Source organism: Erithacus rubecula (genome assembly GCF_903797595.1).
Source record: "Erithacus rubecula genome assembly, chromosome: 28".
Classification (NCBI taxonomy): Eukaryota; Metazoa; Chordata; class Aves; order Passeriformes; family Muscicapidae; genus Erithacus; species Erithacus rubecula.
In genome coordinates this window covers 2,389,635-2,409,519 of record NC_136680.1, presented here as the reverse complement: position 1 = coordinate 2,409,519, position 19,885 = coordinate 2,389,635, and the positions used below count along the sequence as shown (strand labels likewise).

General features: G+C 51.0%; 1 protein-coding gene across 4 annotated transcripts; it reads right to left on the bottom strand.

Moving 5' to 3' along the window:
- Positions 1 to 513: 513 nt before the first annotated feature.
- Positions 514 to 19,860, bottom strand: LOC306813150 (uncharacterized protein; the record flags this gene model as incomplete). Of its 4 annotated transcripts, none has more annotated exons than XM_079328328.1 (5): positions 514 to 2,078; positions 3,612 to 4,776; positions 4,968 to 5,052; positions 11,475 to 11,555; positions 19,685 to 19,804. In XM_079328328.1, the coding sequence occupies 3 exons, from the start codon at positions 4,968 to 4,970 to the stop codon at positions 1,231 to 1,233; spliced, it is 2,016 nt and encodes a 671-aa protein (XP_079184454.1). In that variant the 3' UTR covers positions 514 to 1,230. The 4 variants fall into 4 exon arrangements, with proteins under 4 accessions (XP_079184454.1, XP_079184455.1, XP_079184453.1 ...); XM_079328327.1 differs by lacking the exon at positions 19,685 to 19,804 and adding an exon at positions 7,956 to 8,089 and having other exon boundaries at positions 824 to 2,078; XM_079328329.1 differs by lacking the exon at positions 4,968 to 5,052 and having other exon boundaries at positions 19,685 to 19,860.
- Between the last annotated feature and the right edge of the window lie 25 nt (positions 19,861 to 19,885).

Here is a 19,885-nt window from a genome sequence, read left to right as displayed (position 1 = left end):
GCGGGCAGATGGTGCAGCCCGTTGTTCCCGTCAGCAGCAGCTCATTCCCAGCTGGAACCGAGCAGCACCGGGAAGGAAAGAGCCCGACCCGGGGTGGTCTGGGGGCCGAGGGAAGCGGGGACCAGGGGTGTGACTGCAGCCGGGTCACCCGGGACTGGCAGGACCCTCGGGACAGCTGCTCACTCGTGGTGTCACGGTGATGCCACCGGTGCTCCAAAGCACAGGAGGAACCGGCAGACACCCTCCAGCACCTCAGGAGTTTGTCTGGTTTTATGTCGCTTCAAATGTCCTTAAGTCACTTCTCGATGTTCAGTTGGTTAAATGGGGCGAATTCTGGCAAAGAGCTTGACCCCCAAGGCATTGTTTGACACTGTGGGGATGGCTCATAGGGCTTCAAAGGGCCCTTCTGTGCCACTGGGCTGGGAGCAGGGGAGACTGAGCACAACAGGGAACACACCAGTGTTCCAGGAAAGCATCACCTGCTATTCAGACACAGACAGACAGAACTGAATTAAAGGTTCTTTTATTTGGCTCTGTCAACAATGCAACCAAAAACCTGACTGAGCTGTAAGAGGCACTAAACACTGCTGGGGCAGCTGAGCAGAGCTGAGCCTTTGTGGAGTAGTGTTTTGCACTCCGGGGAAAGCACTTACCATAAAACCTTTCAACATTGTCAGACACTTTAAGTAACTTCTTAAAACAGCCACAACTTCTTCAATCTATGAATCTTGCCCTAAGGGCAATGACCTAAACGTTTTCAGAAGCATTCCTGTGAGGTTGGGATTGGTAGTGTTGTCATCACCATCATCATCATCATCGCTCTCCTCATGTTGTTCATCCTTCCCTGCAGGTCTGTGCCTCAGGCTGAGATGTGTGCAGTGTCACCCCCAAAATTTGGGTGCAGCTGATGCTCCTGGCCAGGCTCAGAGCCCCCCAGTGCTCTGTATCAGCACTGGTTGTTTTTAACAGCATTGACTGTGCAGTAGAACATTAACTTGTTTGGCAAATGTGAAACTAAAGATTCTCATTAACTCACTGAATTATCAATTCCAGTAAGAGAAACAACAACAAAGGAATTTTGCTGAAAGCCAAGGCACTGCAGATCTGCAGGTGCCTTCAGTGCCAACGTGAAGCCCAGCAGAAAGTTCTTTGTTCTCAACCTACACCGAATATTGCGATAGGATTCTGTTTCAGAGCAGCCTTGGAGTGGGGCAAAGCTGAAGGACACTCCTATTTCCTGGTCTTCCTTATGGCTCCTCCGACTTCCTGCATAATAATTTTCAAGATTTTATCAGTTTTAGCTTTTGTCAGTGCCTTGCTGTTGTACCACACACTGTCCCAGAGGGAGCACAGAGACTTGGGGGACAGGTAAAGAGGGTGGTTGTCACTCAGCATGTCCAGAGGCCTCCTCCTGGCATACTCCTTGTAAATGGCCACTGGGCAGCTCTCTGGATCCTCAGGCTTGGCAAAGAGCCGTGGGTTTAGCTCCCCTTCGTTTCCCCCAGGGCTCAGATCATCCTTCCACTCCAAGTACTCCACCTCTCCTTTGGTCTTCCTCAGCACCACCTGTCCCCAGCACAGCTGGTGGGGCTGGTGGTGGGTGCTTGCCCCAAACCCCCTAATGAGGTTGGTCAGCACAAGGTGCAGCAAACCATGAGGATGTGCCTTGTTCAGAATTCCCTTCTTATGAAGGTTTTCCACATCTTCATCTGTCAGGTTCTCCACAACACTCCACTTTTCCTTCTTCCCCTTTTGGGACAGGCTCCGATGCTTTAATTTAAAGGCTTCCTGAGAGGCCCTGAACTCTGGCCCTCTCAATATGTTGTACTGGTAGTCATGGTACCTGAGGTACTGGTCAATGTTGTGCTGGAAGATGTTTAAGGAATTGGCAGAGAAATCCATGCCATTCTTTCTCTTGGCAGAGCTGAAGAAAAAGGCCAGGTAGCTGTCAAGGTCTGCAGGAGGCAGCACGTGGATCTTGCGTGTCTCAGAGGGGTGGTGCAACTTCAGCCAATCTTTGAACACTTTTATGTTTTCAGTGGTGTAGCTTTTCTTTTTCTTCTGCTTCTTCAGCACACCTAAAAGAGAAGACATGGCTTTGTGAACAGCAAGAGCCCACAAAGATCAGTAAAACACAAGGATGGACAGGATAGTGTCTACCTGCTTTCTGGAAGCCATTCAGAGAGGACAGGACTCAGCCAAACCCCTTCCCCTAGAACTGTGGGTCATATCTGTGTTCTCCCCAAGCCAGCAAAACCCAACAGGGAAAAGCTGGGCTCCTTCCTGCTCCCTTTCCTTGGCAGCTGGCCCTGCTCACTGCCATACAGGGAAATTTCCTTCCCACTATGAAATAACAGCACGAACCAAAGGTTGGGGTGGATGGTGAGGGAGAGCAAACAGGTGAGTAAAAGTGTACTATGATTTTGTTTAAAGGATTGCCAGGATTCCAGTTGGGCTCTCTCCCAAGTTGCCATGGCAATACCACAGCTACCTAGTTCGATGTAGCATGAGAAATGAATTCTTTGGATTGCTGGAAAGCTCCATCTGCTCGCCTGTGACTCGTCCAGGGCCGAGGACAGGGTGATGGGAAAGGGCTTATGAGCCAACACCTAGAGATCCCCCTATTTGCAGCAGGTTCTTTTTTACAGGCTTAGTTGTCCTCCTGAAAGACTGATGGCTGTCCCTCTGTTTTGGGGTTCTGGCCTGTTTTGTACTGACTGCTCCAGGTGCAGAGAGGAACAGCTCATGAACCAATAATGCTGAGGCCTCCTCTGAGCCATGAGCCAGTTACCTTGGCAGAAACAGCTACTGCACAGACATTCCCTGAAGAATTCCCAGTCCCTTCAGATGACACCTGATGGCACTTATGAAAATAGTAAAATTCTGCTCCCAAACCCCAACTGTGGCAGTTTGTGCTGTTATGGCTCTGCAAGGAACAACAACCCCCAAGCCTTTTCAGGATCAGCACTGATCAGGCAGACCCCAAATGCTGCCTCAGCAACCTCTGTCCTTCTCAAGGACATGCCCAGGCCCCTGTGCTACAGGACAGAACATATGAAAACCTTTATTCTTGAAAGGACTAAAGCAATGTGTGGAGTCCTGCATTTCCTATGCAGGACTGATGCTCTGCTGCCACTGCCACTGCCAGTGCTGGGAGGTTTTGGCTCTGAATTTGGTGCAGCCAGAGCTTTGGCCACAATTCACCCATGTTACTTCCTCTTGTTTCTTTCTCTTGAGACCAGAGTTCCCTGCTCTGGCTTCAGTTTCCCCCAGGGGCTTTCTCAAGTATGGCAAACATACTGTGTGGGGGTACTGGGTAAAATGGAAAGCCAAAGTATTCAAACTGGGATGTTGGGGCTGGAGCACAGCCAAGAACACCTTTGGGTACCCCAGAGAAGGGCATTCCCTACAGAAGTACCAATTATTTTAGGCAGGGAGCTTTGTAGTCCCCTTGAGCAGAAACAGGGGTGCCCCAAATTCAAGAGATTTACTTAGATGCTGCAGTACAGATCTTGGCAGTGATATGAACTCACCCCTCTTGGATATTTTGGGAAAGTGATTAATGGAACACCCCCACACCCCTGCAGGCACAGAACTCCACACTGTCTTACCTCCACCTGAGGCTGCAGGTGGACATCTCTCTGGACTCTGGAAGCCTGAAGAACAAGGTGTCTGCCTGGATCCTGATGTCTCACTGTCCTCACCCACATTCTCAGCACTGTCCCCACTGGAGCCTGCTCTTGGGGTGCCATACTCTGGAGGGCTCAACTGGAGATGCTGAAAAGCAGCAGTGGCTTGAAGCTCAAAGAATATCACTGAGGGCTGTGATTCAAGCTGGGCCCTGGCTTCAGTGCTCGGGACAGGAAGGGGTTTGAAACATACCTTTGGTGCTGCTGATCCCAGGAGGCTCCTTGCTCTAGAAATTTCAGCCTTGGGCCCTGCAGCAGCAGCAGAACCCAGCCTCAGGATGTTCCTGTTTGGGTCCTCCGAGTCACTGGCAGGAGCCTGCAGAATGTAGGCACGGGCTAGGGGCAGCTCTACCCTGGGGGCAAAGGCAGCTCTTTGGGAGGCTGTTGGGTGGTCCTTTGTTATCTTCTGGCAGTGGGGCAACTGCAGCTCCTCAACAGATGGCTCTGACACATTATCCTGGCTGATTCTGTCTCCTTGGTTGTCTTCATCTGCCTCACACTGCTCCTCATCAAAGATGATCTGTAAGTCGTTGTCACTTTCGGACTTCATGTCCTCTTCGCCACTTTGGACTCTTCTACCAGACACTGAGATGTGCTGCTCTGCTGCAGAGAATGATGTTATGGGTTTCCTCATGTTTCCTGATGTCATGGGGTTTTGACTCCCTCTGGGTTTGTTACTCTTTGTGTAGGCACTGTCAGCCTTCTCCTCAGGGACTCCCTGGGATCTGCCACACGACGCTGGGCTCCCAGAATCTGCCTGATCCATCTCTAGAGATGAAGGGGTCAGCTTGGGCCTCTTTTCCTCAAAGCTGGATTCCCTTGCCAAAGACTCAGAAGACAGGACCCTCTTTCTCCTTCCTACAGACTCAGTCTCTTCTTCACCTCTGTTGTGTGGCTTCCCACAGTGCCAGTGATAGGCATGTCCAACTTTGCACATCCACAGCACAGCGCTGTCATTGCCCATGTTACCCATGTTCTGCATAAATTCCAGGGCTGGGATCTGGTTGCAAATGGTTCCATGAGTGTGTGCCCAGATCACAAGGTTGCAGAGATCTGCTTGAAGGGAACTGTCACCAGCATTCTCACTCTGTAAAGGTGTTGGAGAGAACATAAATGATGAAGGTTGTGCAGACAAGAGCAGTCCTGGGGGTGTTTCTGTCCCTCCCCAACAGTGCAATAATTGTAGACTGGCAATTTCATCTCAGGACTCCTTTTAAAACTCACTTTGTTCATTTTTTCTTTTCTATGCTATCACTTATGCCATAGCAGAACACTCACCATGCTGCTGCTTTCTGTCTCACTGAGCCTTTTCTCAGGTGGGGATCAGTAAGTGATGCTTTGAATGGCCTTTCTCTCTCAGAACCTGAAATGATCATCACATGTGTGTGCTATATACATGGATAGGTGTATATGTATATATATAGAAAACCCTGACCAGAAGATGCAACTGAAATTCTCCTTGCTCAGCCCACTGCAGGCCTGTGCCCTTCCTGGGCTGAGCTTCCACTGCACTCCCAGGAACTCTACAGACAAAACCTGACTGGGGTAAATATTTGCAGGATCAGCCTCTGCAACACCAACGAAACGGAAACTACATATAAACACTGAAAATAGAATTTTACAAACTGAACTCTGCAAGCCATTCCTTCTGCACTCTGGGGTTGGCAAGCTCTGTGTCTCCAAGCAATGAACTGCAGAGAGACAACCAGGAACAGTGAGGCTGGTTCAGCCAGACATCCCCTGACTTTGCAAACAGTAATAAGAGGCAGTTTCCCATCTGAAGTTGCATATGCAACTTATATTTATATTAGAGACTAAATCTGAAGCTCTCCCATCTGTTTGGAAGACTCCATGCAGCAGCCTGGAAGTCATTCCTGTTTCTGTGTCACAGGGAACATGTAACATGCCCTCAGCATCCTGGCAGCCACACACTTGCATCTCAGTCCATGATTAATTTAAAACTTTGCAATCAGTGGTGGTAGAAGAGGCAAGGATGGAAATGCTGGGCACAGGAAACTTGTCTAAAGTGGTTCTTTGAACAGTTCTGGCCTACACAGAAGATGGCTCTTGGGGAGAACAGACACTGGTCAGTGACAGCACACCTGAGCACACCTGAGCACACACAGGAGCTCCAGCCCCAGGGCTCCTGCTGCCCCAGAGAGCTGGGGAACAAAAGAAGCCCTGGGGCAGTGCTGTGCTGCTCCCTCAATACCCAATGTCCTGGGGCAGTGTTGTGCTGCTCCATCAATATCCAATGCCCTGGGGCAGTGTTGTGCTGCTCCATCAATACCCAAAGCCCTGGGGCAGTGCTGTGCTGCTCCATCAATATCCAATGTCCTGGGGCAGTGCTGTGCTGCTCCCTCAATACCCAATGCCCTGGGGCAGTGCTGTGCTGCTCCATCAATACCCAAAGCCCTGGGGCAGTGCTGTGCTGCTCCATCAATACCCAATGTCCTGGGGCAGTGCTGTGCTGCTCCATCAATATCCAATGTCCTGGGGCAGTGCTGTGCTGCTCCCTCAATACCCAATTCCTTGGGGCAGTGCTGTGCTGCTCCCTCAATACCCAATGCCCTGGGGCAGTGCTGTGCTGCTCCATCAATATCCAATGCCCTGGGGCAGTGCTGTGCTGCTCCCTCAGTACCCAATTCCCTGGGTGTCCAGTGCCTTTGGTGTCCAGCACCAGCTCTCCTGTCCAAAGAGAACAGGTCACACCTCTTGCAGGTGCCAGGTGACCAGGAGGCACAGGAACTGCTCCCTTTTGGGGTGAGCCTGCAGCACAGCAGCACAGCTCCCTTCTGCACTTAGGCTCCATTAATCCATATGTTCCCTCCTAATGATAGCACAGATAATTTTAGCCCAAATGCTTGGCTGTTGCATGTGCCAGTTTGTGGAATGTGAAAAGGAGGGATTTGCTGAGAATTTTTCACTGAAATCTGCTGCTGCTTTAACAAAAAAATCAGACAATAAAAGGCTTTTTGGAAGCAGCAAATGCAATCTGAGCTCCTGATGTTAATCAAGGCCTTGTATGGGATCTACTGTTCCCGTGAGCTCATTCCTGATGAATCCCAGCAAACAGGGCAGGGAGTCACCTCCAATGGCCATTTCAGCTGCCCTGACCCCTCACAGAAAACAGGCTCTGCCCAAGCTTCTCCCCAGAGGTGTCTGACCTGTTCCCACCTCCCCAGGCCAGGGAGCTCACAGCCTGTTCCCAATGAGCCCCTAAAACATAAACTTGGGGAAGAACCATTTTCCTTCCTGAAATAAAAGAGAGTTTTATCTTTTGAGCTCAGCCTATGTAATTCTCTGAAAGGGCTGAGCCACTCAGACAGACTCAAAGGAACTTCCATGCCAACAATCTGGTGCCTTCAGTCAGTGTGGGAAAAGGTAACAGGAAAGGAAGCTCTGCATGGTCATACAGCCACAAAATCACTGACTTGGCAGATGAACATCTTGATCCCAATCACAGGCCTCTGCAAATGGAATGCTTTTATCTTTCCTTATCTCCAAGCACATGTCTTCCTCTTCCTGATCTCTTGGAAAGAAAAGCCTTTCCTTTTTTTTTTTTTTTTATGTCTTGCTATTTGGTTCCCAGCACAGGCTCTGGTGCACAGCTACAGACCCCTTAGGCTGCTCAGAATTCCAGCAGCTGAGATTCCCTCAAAGGAATGGCAAGTGGAATCAGTCTGGATTCACAATCACAACTGAGTGAGAAAAATTACCACTGTCCTTCCCTCACAGGCTGAACTGGCATATGTGTTTTCCCTCTGAATAATAAAAATCCATCTTGATCATTGCCACAGTTTTTACCTTCTTCCAGCAACCCTGGGATCCCTGTGGGGAAGGGTCTGGGCTTAGAGTTTGGGGCTGAGGTTTGTTTTGGAGCCTTGTGCCTGATACAGTGTCTGTGTGGCTGGGAGTGATGTTGTGGGTTAATCCTCTTTCCAGGAGAGGCTCCCATCTGATAATGGACACTGTGTACAGGACCCACACCTTTCTGCAGGAAAACAGGACATTCCAGAGCTGTACAGTAAAGGATTTAAATTTTTTTTTTAAACTCATAGGGAATTCAGTCTACTGCTAAAACCTACAGTTAGGTGAATTCCGGCTCATTTGTGGGGGAAAAAAAATTTTTAAAAAAACCTGGAGGTTTGTGGGGTTTTGTTTTCTTGGTTTTTTTTTTTTTGTTTTTAATCTACAAGGTTTGGCTTTCTCAGGCCATGCTCTGCACAGCTTTCAAGGCCCCAGTGCTGTGGGTGCTGATTTTACCTCTATATTCCAGAAAATGTGGCCTGGTAATTTCACAGGAGTCTCCAGCATTTCAGGGGAGACTGAGCTTTGAGCTGACTGAAACATGGAAATGCTTTTTAGGTTTTAAGACTTCATGTGCATCCTTTGGAGTCCTTGGTGGGAGGGAAAGCAAAATCAGCACTTTCTGAGATTTATCCTCCTGTAAGGTCTGTCAGCCACAGAGCCACCACTGGGATTTTTCTCTCTCCCCCTCCCAGGTGTGCTGAAGGCCTGAAGCTGTAAAACAGACACAGCCTTGTGCAAACAGGAGCACTATGTAAAGACACTAATTTTGAGGCACTAAAAGCCCTTTGTCCCCTCTGTCCTTGTCCCATTGCCCTGTGACAGCCCTGGCTGGTTCCTCTCACAGGCTCCAACTCCTGTTTTACAGATTAGAACCTGGGACAAGCACAGAGCCAGAGAACTGGAGAGCTCTGCCTTCCCTGCCCCAGATAAGACAGTGCAGGAAACTGCAACAATCCTGGTAGGAAAACAACAGGATGCAGAACAGCAGTGCTTAAACTTGACTCCTGCCCCCTTCCCTGCTCCCTTGGGAAACCCTCCCTGGATGTGGGACAGCCCCCAAACACACGTGTGGGGCACTGCCAGAGCATGGGGACACTGCCAGGGCTGTGTCAGGGCAGGAAGGGCTGAAGCTGCACTCAAACACATCTGGCTGCAGGATGGGAGCTGAGTGGAGCAGCTGCAGCTCGTGGCTGCCAGAAATCATGGAGCTTGTCCCACCCTCCTTAGCAGGAGCCCGGGGGATGGATCCATCATTTCCCAGCACATCGGTTTTCCTTTTCTCTGCGTTGTTTGTTTCCCTCTTCATCTGCCTTGTACAAGAATCTTCTGAGCACCTCTTCAGCTCTCTTCCTGCTTCCCCACATCCTTCCACCAGCCCCCCCCCTGCACTGCTTGCAGAAATACAATTCCCAGGATATATCCTGTACTTGCTACAGGGCACCATGGCTCCATTTTGAGAGATGCTCCCAGAAAATCCCACCCGGAGTGTCTGTGGAGGGCAGGATCTGACTGCAGGCACTGGCTCCAAGCAGGCACAGACCCTGCTGGCAAACACTGGCCTCCAGCACCACATTCCTTAAACAAGACCTTTTTTGTTCAAAGACTCGACAACACTTTTTCCCTGAGTTCTAATTATTTCTGCTCCTGAGGGGTTGCATTCCAGAGCCACTGGCCTGGGATGCAACTGTGAGCACTAAATCAAGGCTCTGAAAAGTGCTAATAAAAGCCACGGGCACAGCACAGCACTGCCCGGGCCACCAAACAGGGATCAGCCACCAAATCAGCCTGAGTGAAGGAAAAAAAAATCATTGGAAACCATGAACTTCTATTAATAGAAGCTCACGTTGCATTTCCCAGAAGGAAGTTGGAAAGCTGAAATCAGAGATGGCCAAATCCGTGACCTGAGCAGGAAATGCTGCAGCGTCACCGACACAGAGTCAAGGTGGAGTCTGGGGACACTTCACACCTGTGCCAGTGCCCTGGGGACAAGGACAAGCTGTGACAAAGCAGCACAGAGACACTGCCATGGGGACTGACCGTGTCCCCACCGCTGTGACAGTGAGCTGTCCCCTCACCCCCAGCTGCTGGGGGGTGCAGGAGCATCACTGAGCACTCGCTGCTCTCGGGGTTTGGCACCGAACGCTGGCACCGGGTGGTTCCGGTACCTCCCGCTGCACCAGCACCTCTGGTTCTCCCGGTTCTGCCGCGTTAGAGAGCGCCAGGCACACGAATCGCCCGGGAAAAACGTGGAACGGGGAAAACCCTTTTGTTCCTGCTCCCCGCGGCCGGAGCTGCCGGTACCGGCAGGGGGCGCTCGGCCCCGGTACCGGCAGGAAGAGCTCGGCCCCGGTACCGGCAGGGAGCGCTCGGTCCCGGTACCGGCAGGAGGCGCTCGGCTCCGGTACAGGCAGGGGGAGCTCGGCCCCGGTACCGGCAGGGGGAGCTCGACCCCGGTATCGGCAGGGAGCGCTCGGCTTCGGTACCGGCAGGGGGAGCCCGGCTCCGGTACCGGCAGGGAGCGCTCGGCTCCAGTACCGGTAGGGGGAGCCCGGCGCCGGTACTGACAGGAGGAGCTCGGTCCCGGTACCGGTGAAAGGCGCTCGGTCCCTGTACCGGCAGGGAGCGCTAGGCCCCGGTACCGGCACAGGGCCACAAGGCTCCAGTACCGGCAGGGGGAGCCCGGCTCCGGTACCGGTAGAAGGCACTCAGCCCCGGAACCGGCAGGGGGCGCTCGTCTCCAGTACCGGCAAGGGGCGCTCAGCTCCGGTACCGGTGGAAGGCGCTCGGTCCCGGTACCGGCAGGGGGCGCTCGGTCCCGGTACCGGCAGGGGGAGCTCGGTCCCGGTACCGGCAGGAGGCGCTCGGTCCCGGTACCGGCAGGAGGCGCTCGGTCCCGGTACCGGCAGGGGGCGCTCGGTCCCGGTACCGGCAGGGGGCGCTCAGCCCCCGGTGCTCGCCCCGGTCCCGCCGGCTCCCGCAGCACCGCAGGCAGAGCCGGACCTGAAGGGAGTCCCAGGCCAGGCTCGGTCGGTGCTGCTCCACCGGTACCGAACAGCCAAAACGAGCAGCGGGGGCTGGCGAGGGGAGGGCGCAAATCCTGTTTTGTTTTATTTCATTGTCAGGGCGTTTGTTGTAGTTTTTTTACATTTTCGAGCAGCCTTTTAAAGTTTAACTAAAATCATCGTGTCAACCATCTGCTGAACTGAACTGAACCGAACCAACCCAACCCAAATGCACATTGCCACTGCTGGGAACAGGACACAGCACCCAGCGTTTCACCCCAGTTTTGAGACCTCCAAAACCTCCTGCCTCTCCCTGAGCTGAGCCAAACTCTGTCCCTTGTTGTCCCCCCTGCCCACAGACCAGAGCTCACGTGTTCCCCCAGCACCTTCTGGCTGGAGTGTGGCAACAATTCGTTATTAAATAGTGTTTGTGGTGAATCTGTGACTTGTAATTAGATGTAATTGTTCAAAATGGGACATGGTAACCTACTTCTTTTGCAATACAGTTCATCTTTAGCGACTGACACCTCAGCTCCATCCTAACCCCTGTCAAAAGCCCCTGAAATTGAGGTGACTCAGCCTCACCAGGCAAAGGCTCACGTTCACTTCTGCACCTCACCTGTTTACAGAGGTTTGCTGGGAGTGATAGGAAATGGCTTCTGGAAGCAGGAAAAAACACTGTTGGCAACAAAGTACTTTGCAGAGGAGAGGAAGCTCCCCAGCTGTGGGATGGCTTGTTCCAGCCCCTGCTGGATCTCTGGCATGGGGAGAACAAAAGGAGCCCCAAGTTCTTGTCCCTCACAAACATGCCCCTGAGTAGCACCCTGGGATTTTGGCCACAGGCAAGTGCATTGGTTTATGCTCCCTGGTGATGCCATCTGTGAGATTTGCAGGCTCCCACCTTTGCAGCCTTGGGTCCTGCTCAATTTTCTACTCTGTCCTTGTTCTGACATGCCACTGTCTCCCTTACCTGCTCCACGGTCAGGCAGGCAGCCTCCCACAGAGCACAGCACTGCCCAGGGACAGGATCTCATCCAGGGCACAGGGCAGCCTAGGAGAGAGGGGAGAGAGGTGTTTGTTAGGAAAGGGAACTCAGAGCAACTCACCAGTCCCTGGGGTGGAAGCTATGAGCAAAGCTCCCTGCCCTGAGAGCTTTGTTGGGCTCTGAGAGGCTGTCTGGAGCAGTAGCCAGGACTGGCAGGATCTGGAGAGTGGCCCCTCACTGCTGTCCCCCACTCCTGGAGAGCAGAGCTGAGAGCCTTAGGGATGAAAACCCCACAGCTGGATGACCTTTTTGGATTAGAAACACACACTTGGCCTTGGATCTGGGAAAGCTGCAGCTGTAACACCCTGCCCAGAGAGTGAGGAGGAGCAAACCAGGCAACTCCACTCAACAGATTCCAGAGCCAATGGGTGGTTTGGATACAGAGTTCTCAGCTGAAAGTGTCCCTGGGGGAAGGATTCTGAGAACTGATTTCCACCTGCTGCAGAAGGAACTTGTCATGTTGCAGTTTGGAACCAAGTATTTTCTCAATAAATAAAGTACTGTCATGTATTTTTTGAGCCCTGACCTTCAAGTAAGAAAATGTAGCTGAACTGCTCCTCTGGAGGGAACTTAGCTCAACAGGGAGAGTGAGTAAACTCAGGGAAACGCTCCTGTAGCTGAAGGTGCAGGCAGTACCTGCACAGGAGGGAGCCAGGAGTGATGCACCCCCAACTTCCAGACCTGCTGCCAGGCAGTGGGAGTCTCCTGTGGGCTGTGGTGATGCTGGTTTTACCCAAAACCAGGAATTCAGTGCCGTGGTGCAGAGCAGGGAGCTGCACACAGAACTGATGGTTCTGCACACAAGGATCCCCTGTGCCTGTTTTAGGGATGCTGGGGCCCCATGAGACACCCCTTGCACAGGCTCCTGTCATTGACTGCCACGCTCACTGCCCTGGTATCAGAGAGCTCACCAATTAAATATTAAAACTGCTAAAGGATATTGAGTTTCTTTTGTTCCTTTGGCACTGCCAGCGTTCTCACTTCTCCCTGACTTCACATGCTGCATGTTTCTGCCTTCATGTTCTTTTAATGTTTAATTTCATACTCCAGAGGGCTTCCTTCACCTCCCTGTCTGCCACAGGGAGCATCTGCTGTACAATCCAGACCAGGAAACAGCATTTAGGGAGCAGGTTCCTCACCCAGACTACAATCAACCCACCAACTCCATGGTTCTGCACATAGGCTGTTGTGTCTTCATACACTTCCACCCAGTTTGATCCAGAGTGTTCTGGCTTTGAGTCTGGAGTCAGAATGTGATATTCCTGAACACTTTCACCATCTGAAGCACGAGCAAACCTTCACATCAGGAAAGCAAAATCCCCTTAGCCATAGAGCAAGGCTTCCCTGAGCTGTTCCACTGCACAACATCCTTCAGGGACATACAGCCCAGCAATCACGAGGTGCCCACAGCATAACTACAGCACTGACAAACCAATTGAGCCTCAGCAGCTGCCTCTGGGAAGGTTCCATTCATCCCCAGCACTGCCTTTTAAACTTAAGTGCCACTGGAACAAGCACATCTTTGATCCAAGTAGGAAATAATTTGGAGCTTTGTGTTTAATAGAGCTGCAGCCCTGGGGAAATGATGTCGCTCTTGGCCGGGATGACAATGGGGCTCACGGCGGGCACAGAGCAGGGCTGTCCCCGTCCTCTCTGAGCCAGCTGTGTTTGGACATCTTTGTTCTTGACTCAGTGTGGAAACAAGCTGAGGCTCCTGAGCTGCTATGTGTGGCGAAAAACCACAGGATTTGGGGAGGGGGGCAGCAGGATTTGGGCAATCCCTCCTGTCCTCTTGCTCCTTCTGCCTTTGGAGTGTTTTGTGTCCCCCTCAGCTCCAGGGGAACCAAGCACGGATTAGGGGCTCCAGACACAAATGTGGAGGAACACATGGGCAGGAGGAACACCATGTGCCTGAGGTGGGGGCACACACAGCTGTGTGGTCTGTGTGCCCTAGGGGGGTACACCTCTTACAGATCTCTGTGCTTCCATGAGCTTTGGGGGGAGGGCACACACACCTGTGTGATCTGTGTACCCTGGGGACACACACAACTCCCTTTTTACTGTGGACACCTCTTCAAATGTTGCTGCAATTTCTACCTGTAAAATCCTGTGTTCAGAGCAAGGAGCAAGCAGCAGGCAGGCTCCACACTCGAGGGAGCATCTCTAGATGCTCTGCAGCTGCCTGTCTCTCTGTCAGGACCCTTTTTCATTTAAATGACCTGTGCTCAGACTGTGACATTCTCCTGTCTGGAATCATCTGGCATCCGTGCCATATCCATTCGAATAGCAGATGCAACAGGAGACACCTGTGGATGGAGGGGCAGAGCTAAGGTTTCAGGAACAATCACAGAGCCTGGCAGGTGAGTGATGGAGATGCTGCAGCAATAATGCATGAGCTGCACCTGCTTCCCCTTGGCCCTGCTCGTCTGGGAGCTGCTGCTCCAGCTCCCTCTGAGCTCCACAGTGCACCCACACTGCACAGCAGCTCAATAATGGACTGGGAACACCAGATTATGGTGTTGGGACAGAAGCAGATTCAGGGGGATGAGTGCTCTCAAAGTCCTGCAGAGCCCCCCAGGTTCCAGCTCTGGAAATAGCTGCTGAGCGAGCTCCCCTTGAGGGGCTGATCAGGAAATTGGTGTTATCCTTAAGAAGATCACAAAATCAAATCATTGAAGGAAGTGAAGGAGTTTCCCAGGCATGAGCATAGGGAAGCAACAGAATGGCACTCAGCTCTCCCTGCAAAACAAACCCCTGACTAAAGCAAGAAGGAAATGCAGAGCTGGAGCTATGGACAGACAAGAAATGGCGTTTTCTTCCCTGCCCTGGGATTGCAGGAGATGTGCTTGGAAGTAGGGTTGTTTGTATAAATAAATGTTCATTCTTGGCAGTGGAATGCAAACTATGCTGAGGGGCTGGAACCAGGCACTCGGGAAAGCTGAGGCCAGAGCAAGGGAGAGACAGAGTGAGGCTGCAGGGAGGAAATTCACATTCATTTTTAGCAACTTGGAGAGGCTCTCAAGCCTGTTTGACATTTTTAATTATGCTGATGCAGAGCCTATTTCAAGGACAAAAAAAAAGAGTCAGAATTGCAGATTAAACAATTAGGAAATTTCACACCAGCCAGTGAGGAGCAGTGCTGCCTGGGGGTCTGGAGACTCTCTGAAACACGGGATCATCTTTCAGCCCTTCTAGACAGACGGAATTTGAATGTCTTGCAGAATCCTCGCCCAGGTCAGGAACTCAGAGCATGGCCCTGTAAACCTCTCCTGATGGTATTTTCTGAGAGCACACAGGAGGTAGGAAAGATGAGCCTGAGCTGCTGCTCTCTTTGTCCAGGCTTTCCTGCAAGGTTTCTGGAAGGGCAGAAAAGCCTCCTGCAATGTGGCATTAACTGTGTCAGAATCTGGAACTTTACAGTGGGGAAACACTGCAATTTCTGGTGGAGAGTGAGCTCAGCTCGATGGTGTCACATCACCAAGCCAGGGCCTGTTTTCCATGCTCAGAAAATGACCTTTTGTCATGCAACCATTGTCACCTCAGGGTCTCACTTTCCCTGTGTATCCGTGGAAAAGGGCTTTACCTGCTTGCTCACCTTTCTGAAAAATGTGTAAAGACCTGTCCCTACATTTCAGTTTGGGTGTCAGGGGCCATGGCTGAAGGGCAGGAGCTGCCTGTTTGTGTTGAACACTGATGTCAACCCCCCTGCTCTGTGTCCAGCACAGGAGCTGGCACCAGGCTGGGGACATTGGAATGGAATTGGAACCCACCTTCTGTTTGAGATAATGGAAAGTCACAGGGAGGTATCCAGCTTTGGGCATGAATAAATCATTACAGGTATGAATTATTCAGGGCTCAGCCCTCCACATGTGCTCCATTCAGACTCCAGTAGCAGCATCCCTACTCTGCAGGGGCTTCTTCCCCAACATTCCAGGTCTATGGCAGGCTGATGAGTCCAAGTGTCCAAATAAGATTAAAAGAATAATTAAAAATCCAGCAGTAAAAAGCTGCTCCAAAGTGCTGTGACATCTGAGGCTGACATTCACAATGGCCAGGCAATGTCTGAGCTCCAAGAATTGTCCACAAGTCATGGGATGGTAAGAAGTGGCTAAGGAAACTGGGAGCACAGTTTGGAGGGAAGAATTGGAATGATGGGCACAGAATCAATACCAGCCTTCTGATTCCTTGTGTCTGTCACAAACACAGGAATGATCTGGATTTCTCAAATGAGAATAAGCTACTCTGGCAGCACTTAAATCAAAATTTCCGACTTTGAGCTGTGCTGTGAGATCAGTGGCTTTACCCTGTGGTGCTTCTTAAAAATCTTGTTTATTATGAGCTGAAATGGGTTGAACGAAGAGAAGATCTGGTTTGCAGTTACTGGAAGGATGGCACTGTTAGAGCTGGTTAGAGTGATGAATTTAATCAGAGTCCAAATCACAGACCCTGAAGCCCAGGAGAGCAGGGGCAGCCATGAGCCCCAGCTGCTGCCAGGTGATTTTTGGGGAAGAACAGCAGCTCTGCGATGAGCTGCAGTGGGGATTATCAACCCATAGATTAATCAAACCACAGATTTGCCAAACCATAGCCTAATCTTCACCATTCCAACCCTAACTAGGAGGGAAAAAAACTCCCGTGTTGAAGAGCCAGGAAATGGCTGGTTTGTCCTGCACAGGAAATGAGTCACCCCAGAGCATTGGGAGGAGCCGTGGGGACAGGGAAGTGCTGAAATAACAGCAGAAACACAGAGAAGTCTCTTGTGTCGTGGATTAAAAAGAAAAGATGTAAAGTGTGAGCTCTTGTGATTCTTCTTCCAATCTGAAGTTCATGTAGGTGCTCACAGCTGTAAAGGGGGACTCAGGGGGTGCAGTGGCAATACAAACCATGCCCAGTGCAGCTCTCCTGTTTGTCACCTGCTCAGCTCTGGCCCTGCACAGGAGGCCTCACATTGCTGTGGTGGCAGAGCTGTCACAAACACCCCACTCAGGAAGCTCATACATAGGTTAGGAATCACAGAATCCTGGAGTCTTTCCTCCTTGTACAGGCTCTTGTAAAAAAAACAGACTCCAAGAAAACTTCTTTTTATTACTCACAGCACATTAAGGTCAATTCCAAACCCATTTATTCATCAACTACCAGTCAGAACACTTTTTGATAGTACTCCACACTGCCAAACTCTCGTGGATCAATGCAAGAAATACTCCCCTCATTCATGCTGTGTGCTGCTCAGGTGTGTGCAGGTATGAGCTGCACCTCTCCCAGATGCTGGAACCAACACAGCCCTCCTCCTCCAGCCACCCCAGCTGCAGAGGCACTTTGGGTCCCTCTCCTGGTCCCTTCTCTCAGGCAGGAGGCCGTGGGGCAGAGCCAGATGTGTCTGCTGGACTGACAAACCCTGCAGGGATTCTGCTCCTGCTCCTCCTCTGCCCTGCACTAACCATTCCCAGAGTGGTGATGTGGCACCCTGAACGATGCTCAGAAGAATGTTCTGGCACTGTGAGATGCTGCTGAAGCAGCCAATATGCTTTGAAATAAAACCAACTTAGCTGAGAGGGGTTGGAAATAAATAAAAGCCACAGAGAGAAGAAGAAGGATTGGAGACACCCCCTGTTTCCTGGTTTCTTTGGGATTCAGTGGTAGTACAGTTATCCATGAGGGTTTCCTGGGAACTAGGAATAATTCCTTTGCTGGGAATAATGGGGCAGGAGAGGAATTTCCAGGAAAACAATTGTTATAGGCAGCAGTATCCAGCATGCACCACTGTGCCCAGAGGTTTGGGTTCATCAACTGGGCCCCCATTTAGGAGGATTCTGGTTTTCAAACTGCTGGCAGAAACACTGAGTGGAAGAGGAAAGGAGAAAGGGAAGAGTTCTGCCAGTTTGCAAAGAACACAGTTGTGAAGTGTCCATGACCCCACACGGGCTGGGGAGCTGTGTAACAATACAAAAGGAACAGGCAGGAAAGGGTCAGTTTTGTTTCAGAGTTTTTCCTCCCTGCTGGTGAATTAAATGCCAAGAGATAACACACGCAGGAAGGGCTCAAAAAGGGAATAAGATGGGTGTGCCCCAGAGCCCTTCCCAGCCAGAGGAACCAGAGCCAGAGCCAGGGTGGGACATGGGACACTGCTGTAGGATCATACAAAAGAAGCTGATTTTTTTTTCCCTTTGCCCTCCTCTTTTTTTTTTTTTTTTTTTTTTTTTTAATAGGGTCATTTTCATCTGGGTTTGTTTTTCAAAACAAACACGAGAACACACAGGGGCTGGTCCTGCTCCCTGCTGTGTTTCCATATCAAGTGTAATCTTGTTCTTAAAAGCATTTTTCCCTTTGGCCTAGAGAAAACCACAATAGTGTTGCTGGTCACTTGTAATCCCACAGTACCTGAGTAGATGATGTCTAAAAAGTTCTGTTCCTATTGCAGGAAAATGGCTGATAAAACGTTGCACAATCATAATTTCTGCAAGAACTGTGGAAAATCAGGATGAGCTTGCACAAACCTTCAAGAGCCTTTCAAGTGAGACCACGCCTGCTAAGGAAAGGCCTTTGGAAATTAGGAATCCTGTGGTGGCATTTACCTGTTTGTTCTGACAAAGATACCTGAAAAGTACCTGGAATTCCTGCACATGCTACAAACTCACCTCAGCAGCTACTAAAAAATCAGACCCTGCCCTGGCCTGTGATCAGCGACGGGTGTGAATGAATATTTTGAGTTTTTGTAGGGTGCTCAGGGTACAGAAATACCTCATATTGATTTAAAAAAAAAAAAAAAAGGGATTATGTCACTCCTACCATCAAGGGATTCCTTACTTATGGAAGAAACACCTCCACGGGAAATACACCTCAAACCAGGCACAGTTCAAGGGAGAGCAGGGAGCTTGTGCTGGCAGCTAAATTCCTGCTCTCTTTGATCACATCACTTTATCTCTCTGGCTCTCAGCTACAGTGGATCCATAATCCCACCGTTTTCCCCATTCTTTGCCTCACCAGAGCTGTAAATCTCTTATCTGAGGCAGCAGCTGAGCCTTTCATATGCAGGAGCCAGTAGTGGTTTAGTTGCCTTCAGCAATATGTTGCTTTTCCTCGGTTTTAAACTCCACGGGGGCCAAACTGGAAGCCAAATTAACCCAAAGATTTGGGAATCAGAGTTCCCTGCTCCTGGAAAGATCCAAGGAGAAGGGAAGCTCCTGCATTTCACAGAGGGTGACAGGAGTGAGGCATGTCAGATCCTGAGCACATTTCAATGAGAAACGAGGGCTCTGGGCACAAAACCTGGCACAGCACCACGGGTTTGGGAGAAAACAAACCACTTCATTTCTTTTTTCTCTTCCCTACTCACGTGTCAAGTGTGAGCTTGAGAGAGACACGAGAACACAAAATGCATGTCTGTACCTGCCAGAGTTACCTGCCACAAAGCAGAAACACTGCCCAGGGTTAACACTCCCAATTTCATTTGCACTCTTATTTTTGAAATAATTTTCTGAGCCCTCACATACGTGTCACAGCCCAGGTGGTGTTTTGCAGGTTATCAATGGTAGAGGTTCTTTGGCAGAAATGCCAAATGCATTGACAGAAAAGCCCTGGGTGGGAAATCTAGTAGGGCAGAGGAGCCTGGCTGAGAGCAGAACTTAGAAAATAACTAGAAATTAGCTAGAAATTAATCCCCACGGGGGGATGCCAAGTGAGGGTCAGAAAACGGACAACTACCACTGGAATTGCCAGCGAGCAAATACTGCATTTAAACAGTGCTGCATCCAGCTGTGCCCGAGGGTCGGGGACGGGGACAGAGCCACACATTTGTCCCGGTCACCCTGCAGGAGCCACAGGAGGATGAACACAAAAAAGCCACCGCGGGCGCCTGCAATTCACCAGAGGTGGCCCAGCACGTGCAAAAGCAGGAATCCCTGCAAAAGTGGGGCCTGCAGGCAATGAGCGACGATAAGTGTGAGATAAGCTGATCTAATTCGGCACTGAAGTGCCACAAAGCTGGGCTGGGCAGTAAAGTGTCACAACGGTACCTGAGCTGCAGACCGGCAGGTACGTTTAACGTCTTACCTCCCGAGATTTCTCTTTCTCTCTCACTCTCTGGTAATCTTTATCCTTAAGATATTAACTGCGATTACACACACTCCGTCCTGTACTTAAGCAAGCCCCTCGCTGAGGGGATCACCCCCCCAGGTGAGCGCAGGCGGGCGCCCCTCACCAGGGACGGCGGCGGCACGCGGCTTGCCTGCCCGCCTCCAACATGGCGGCGGGGCCGAGCCGCCCCCGCGGCCCCGGCCCGCGCAACGTGCGCGCGGGAGGCCCGCTTGCCCGTACCCAAGATGGCGCCCAACGCCGTG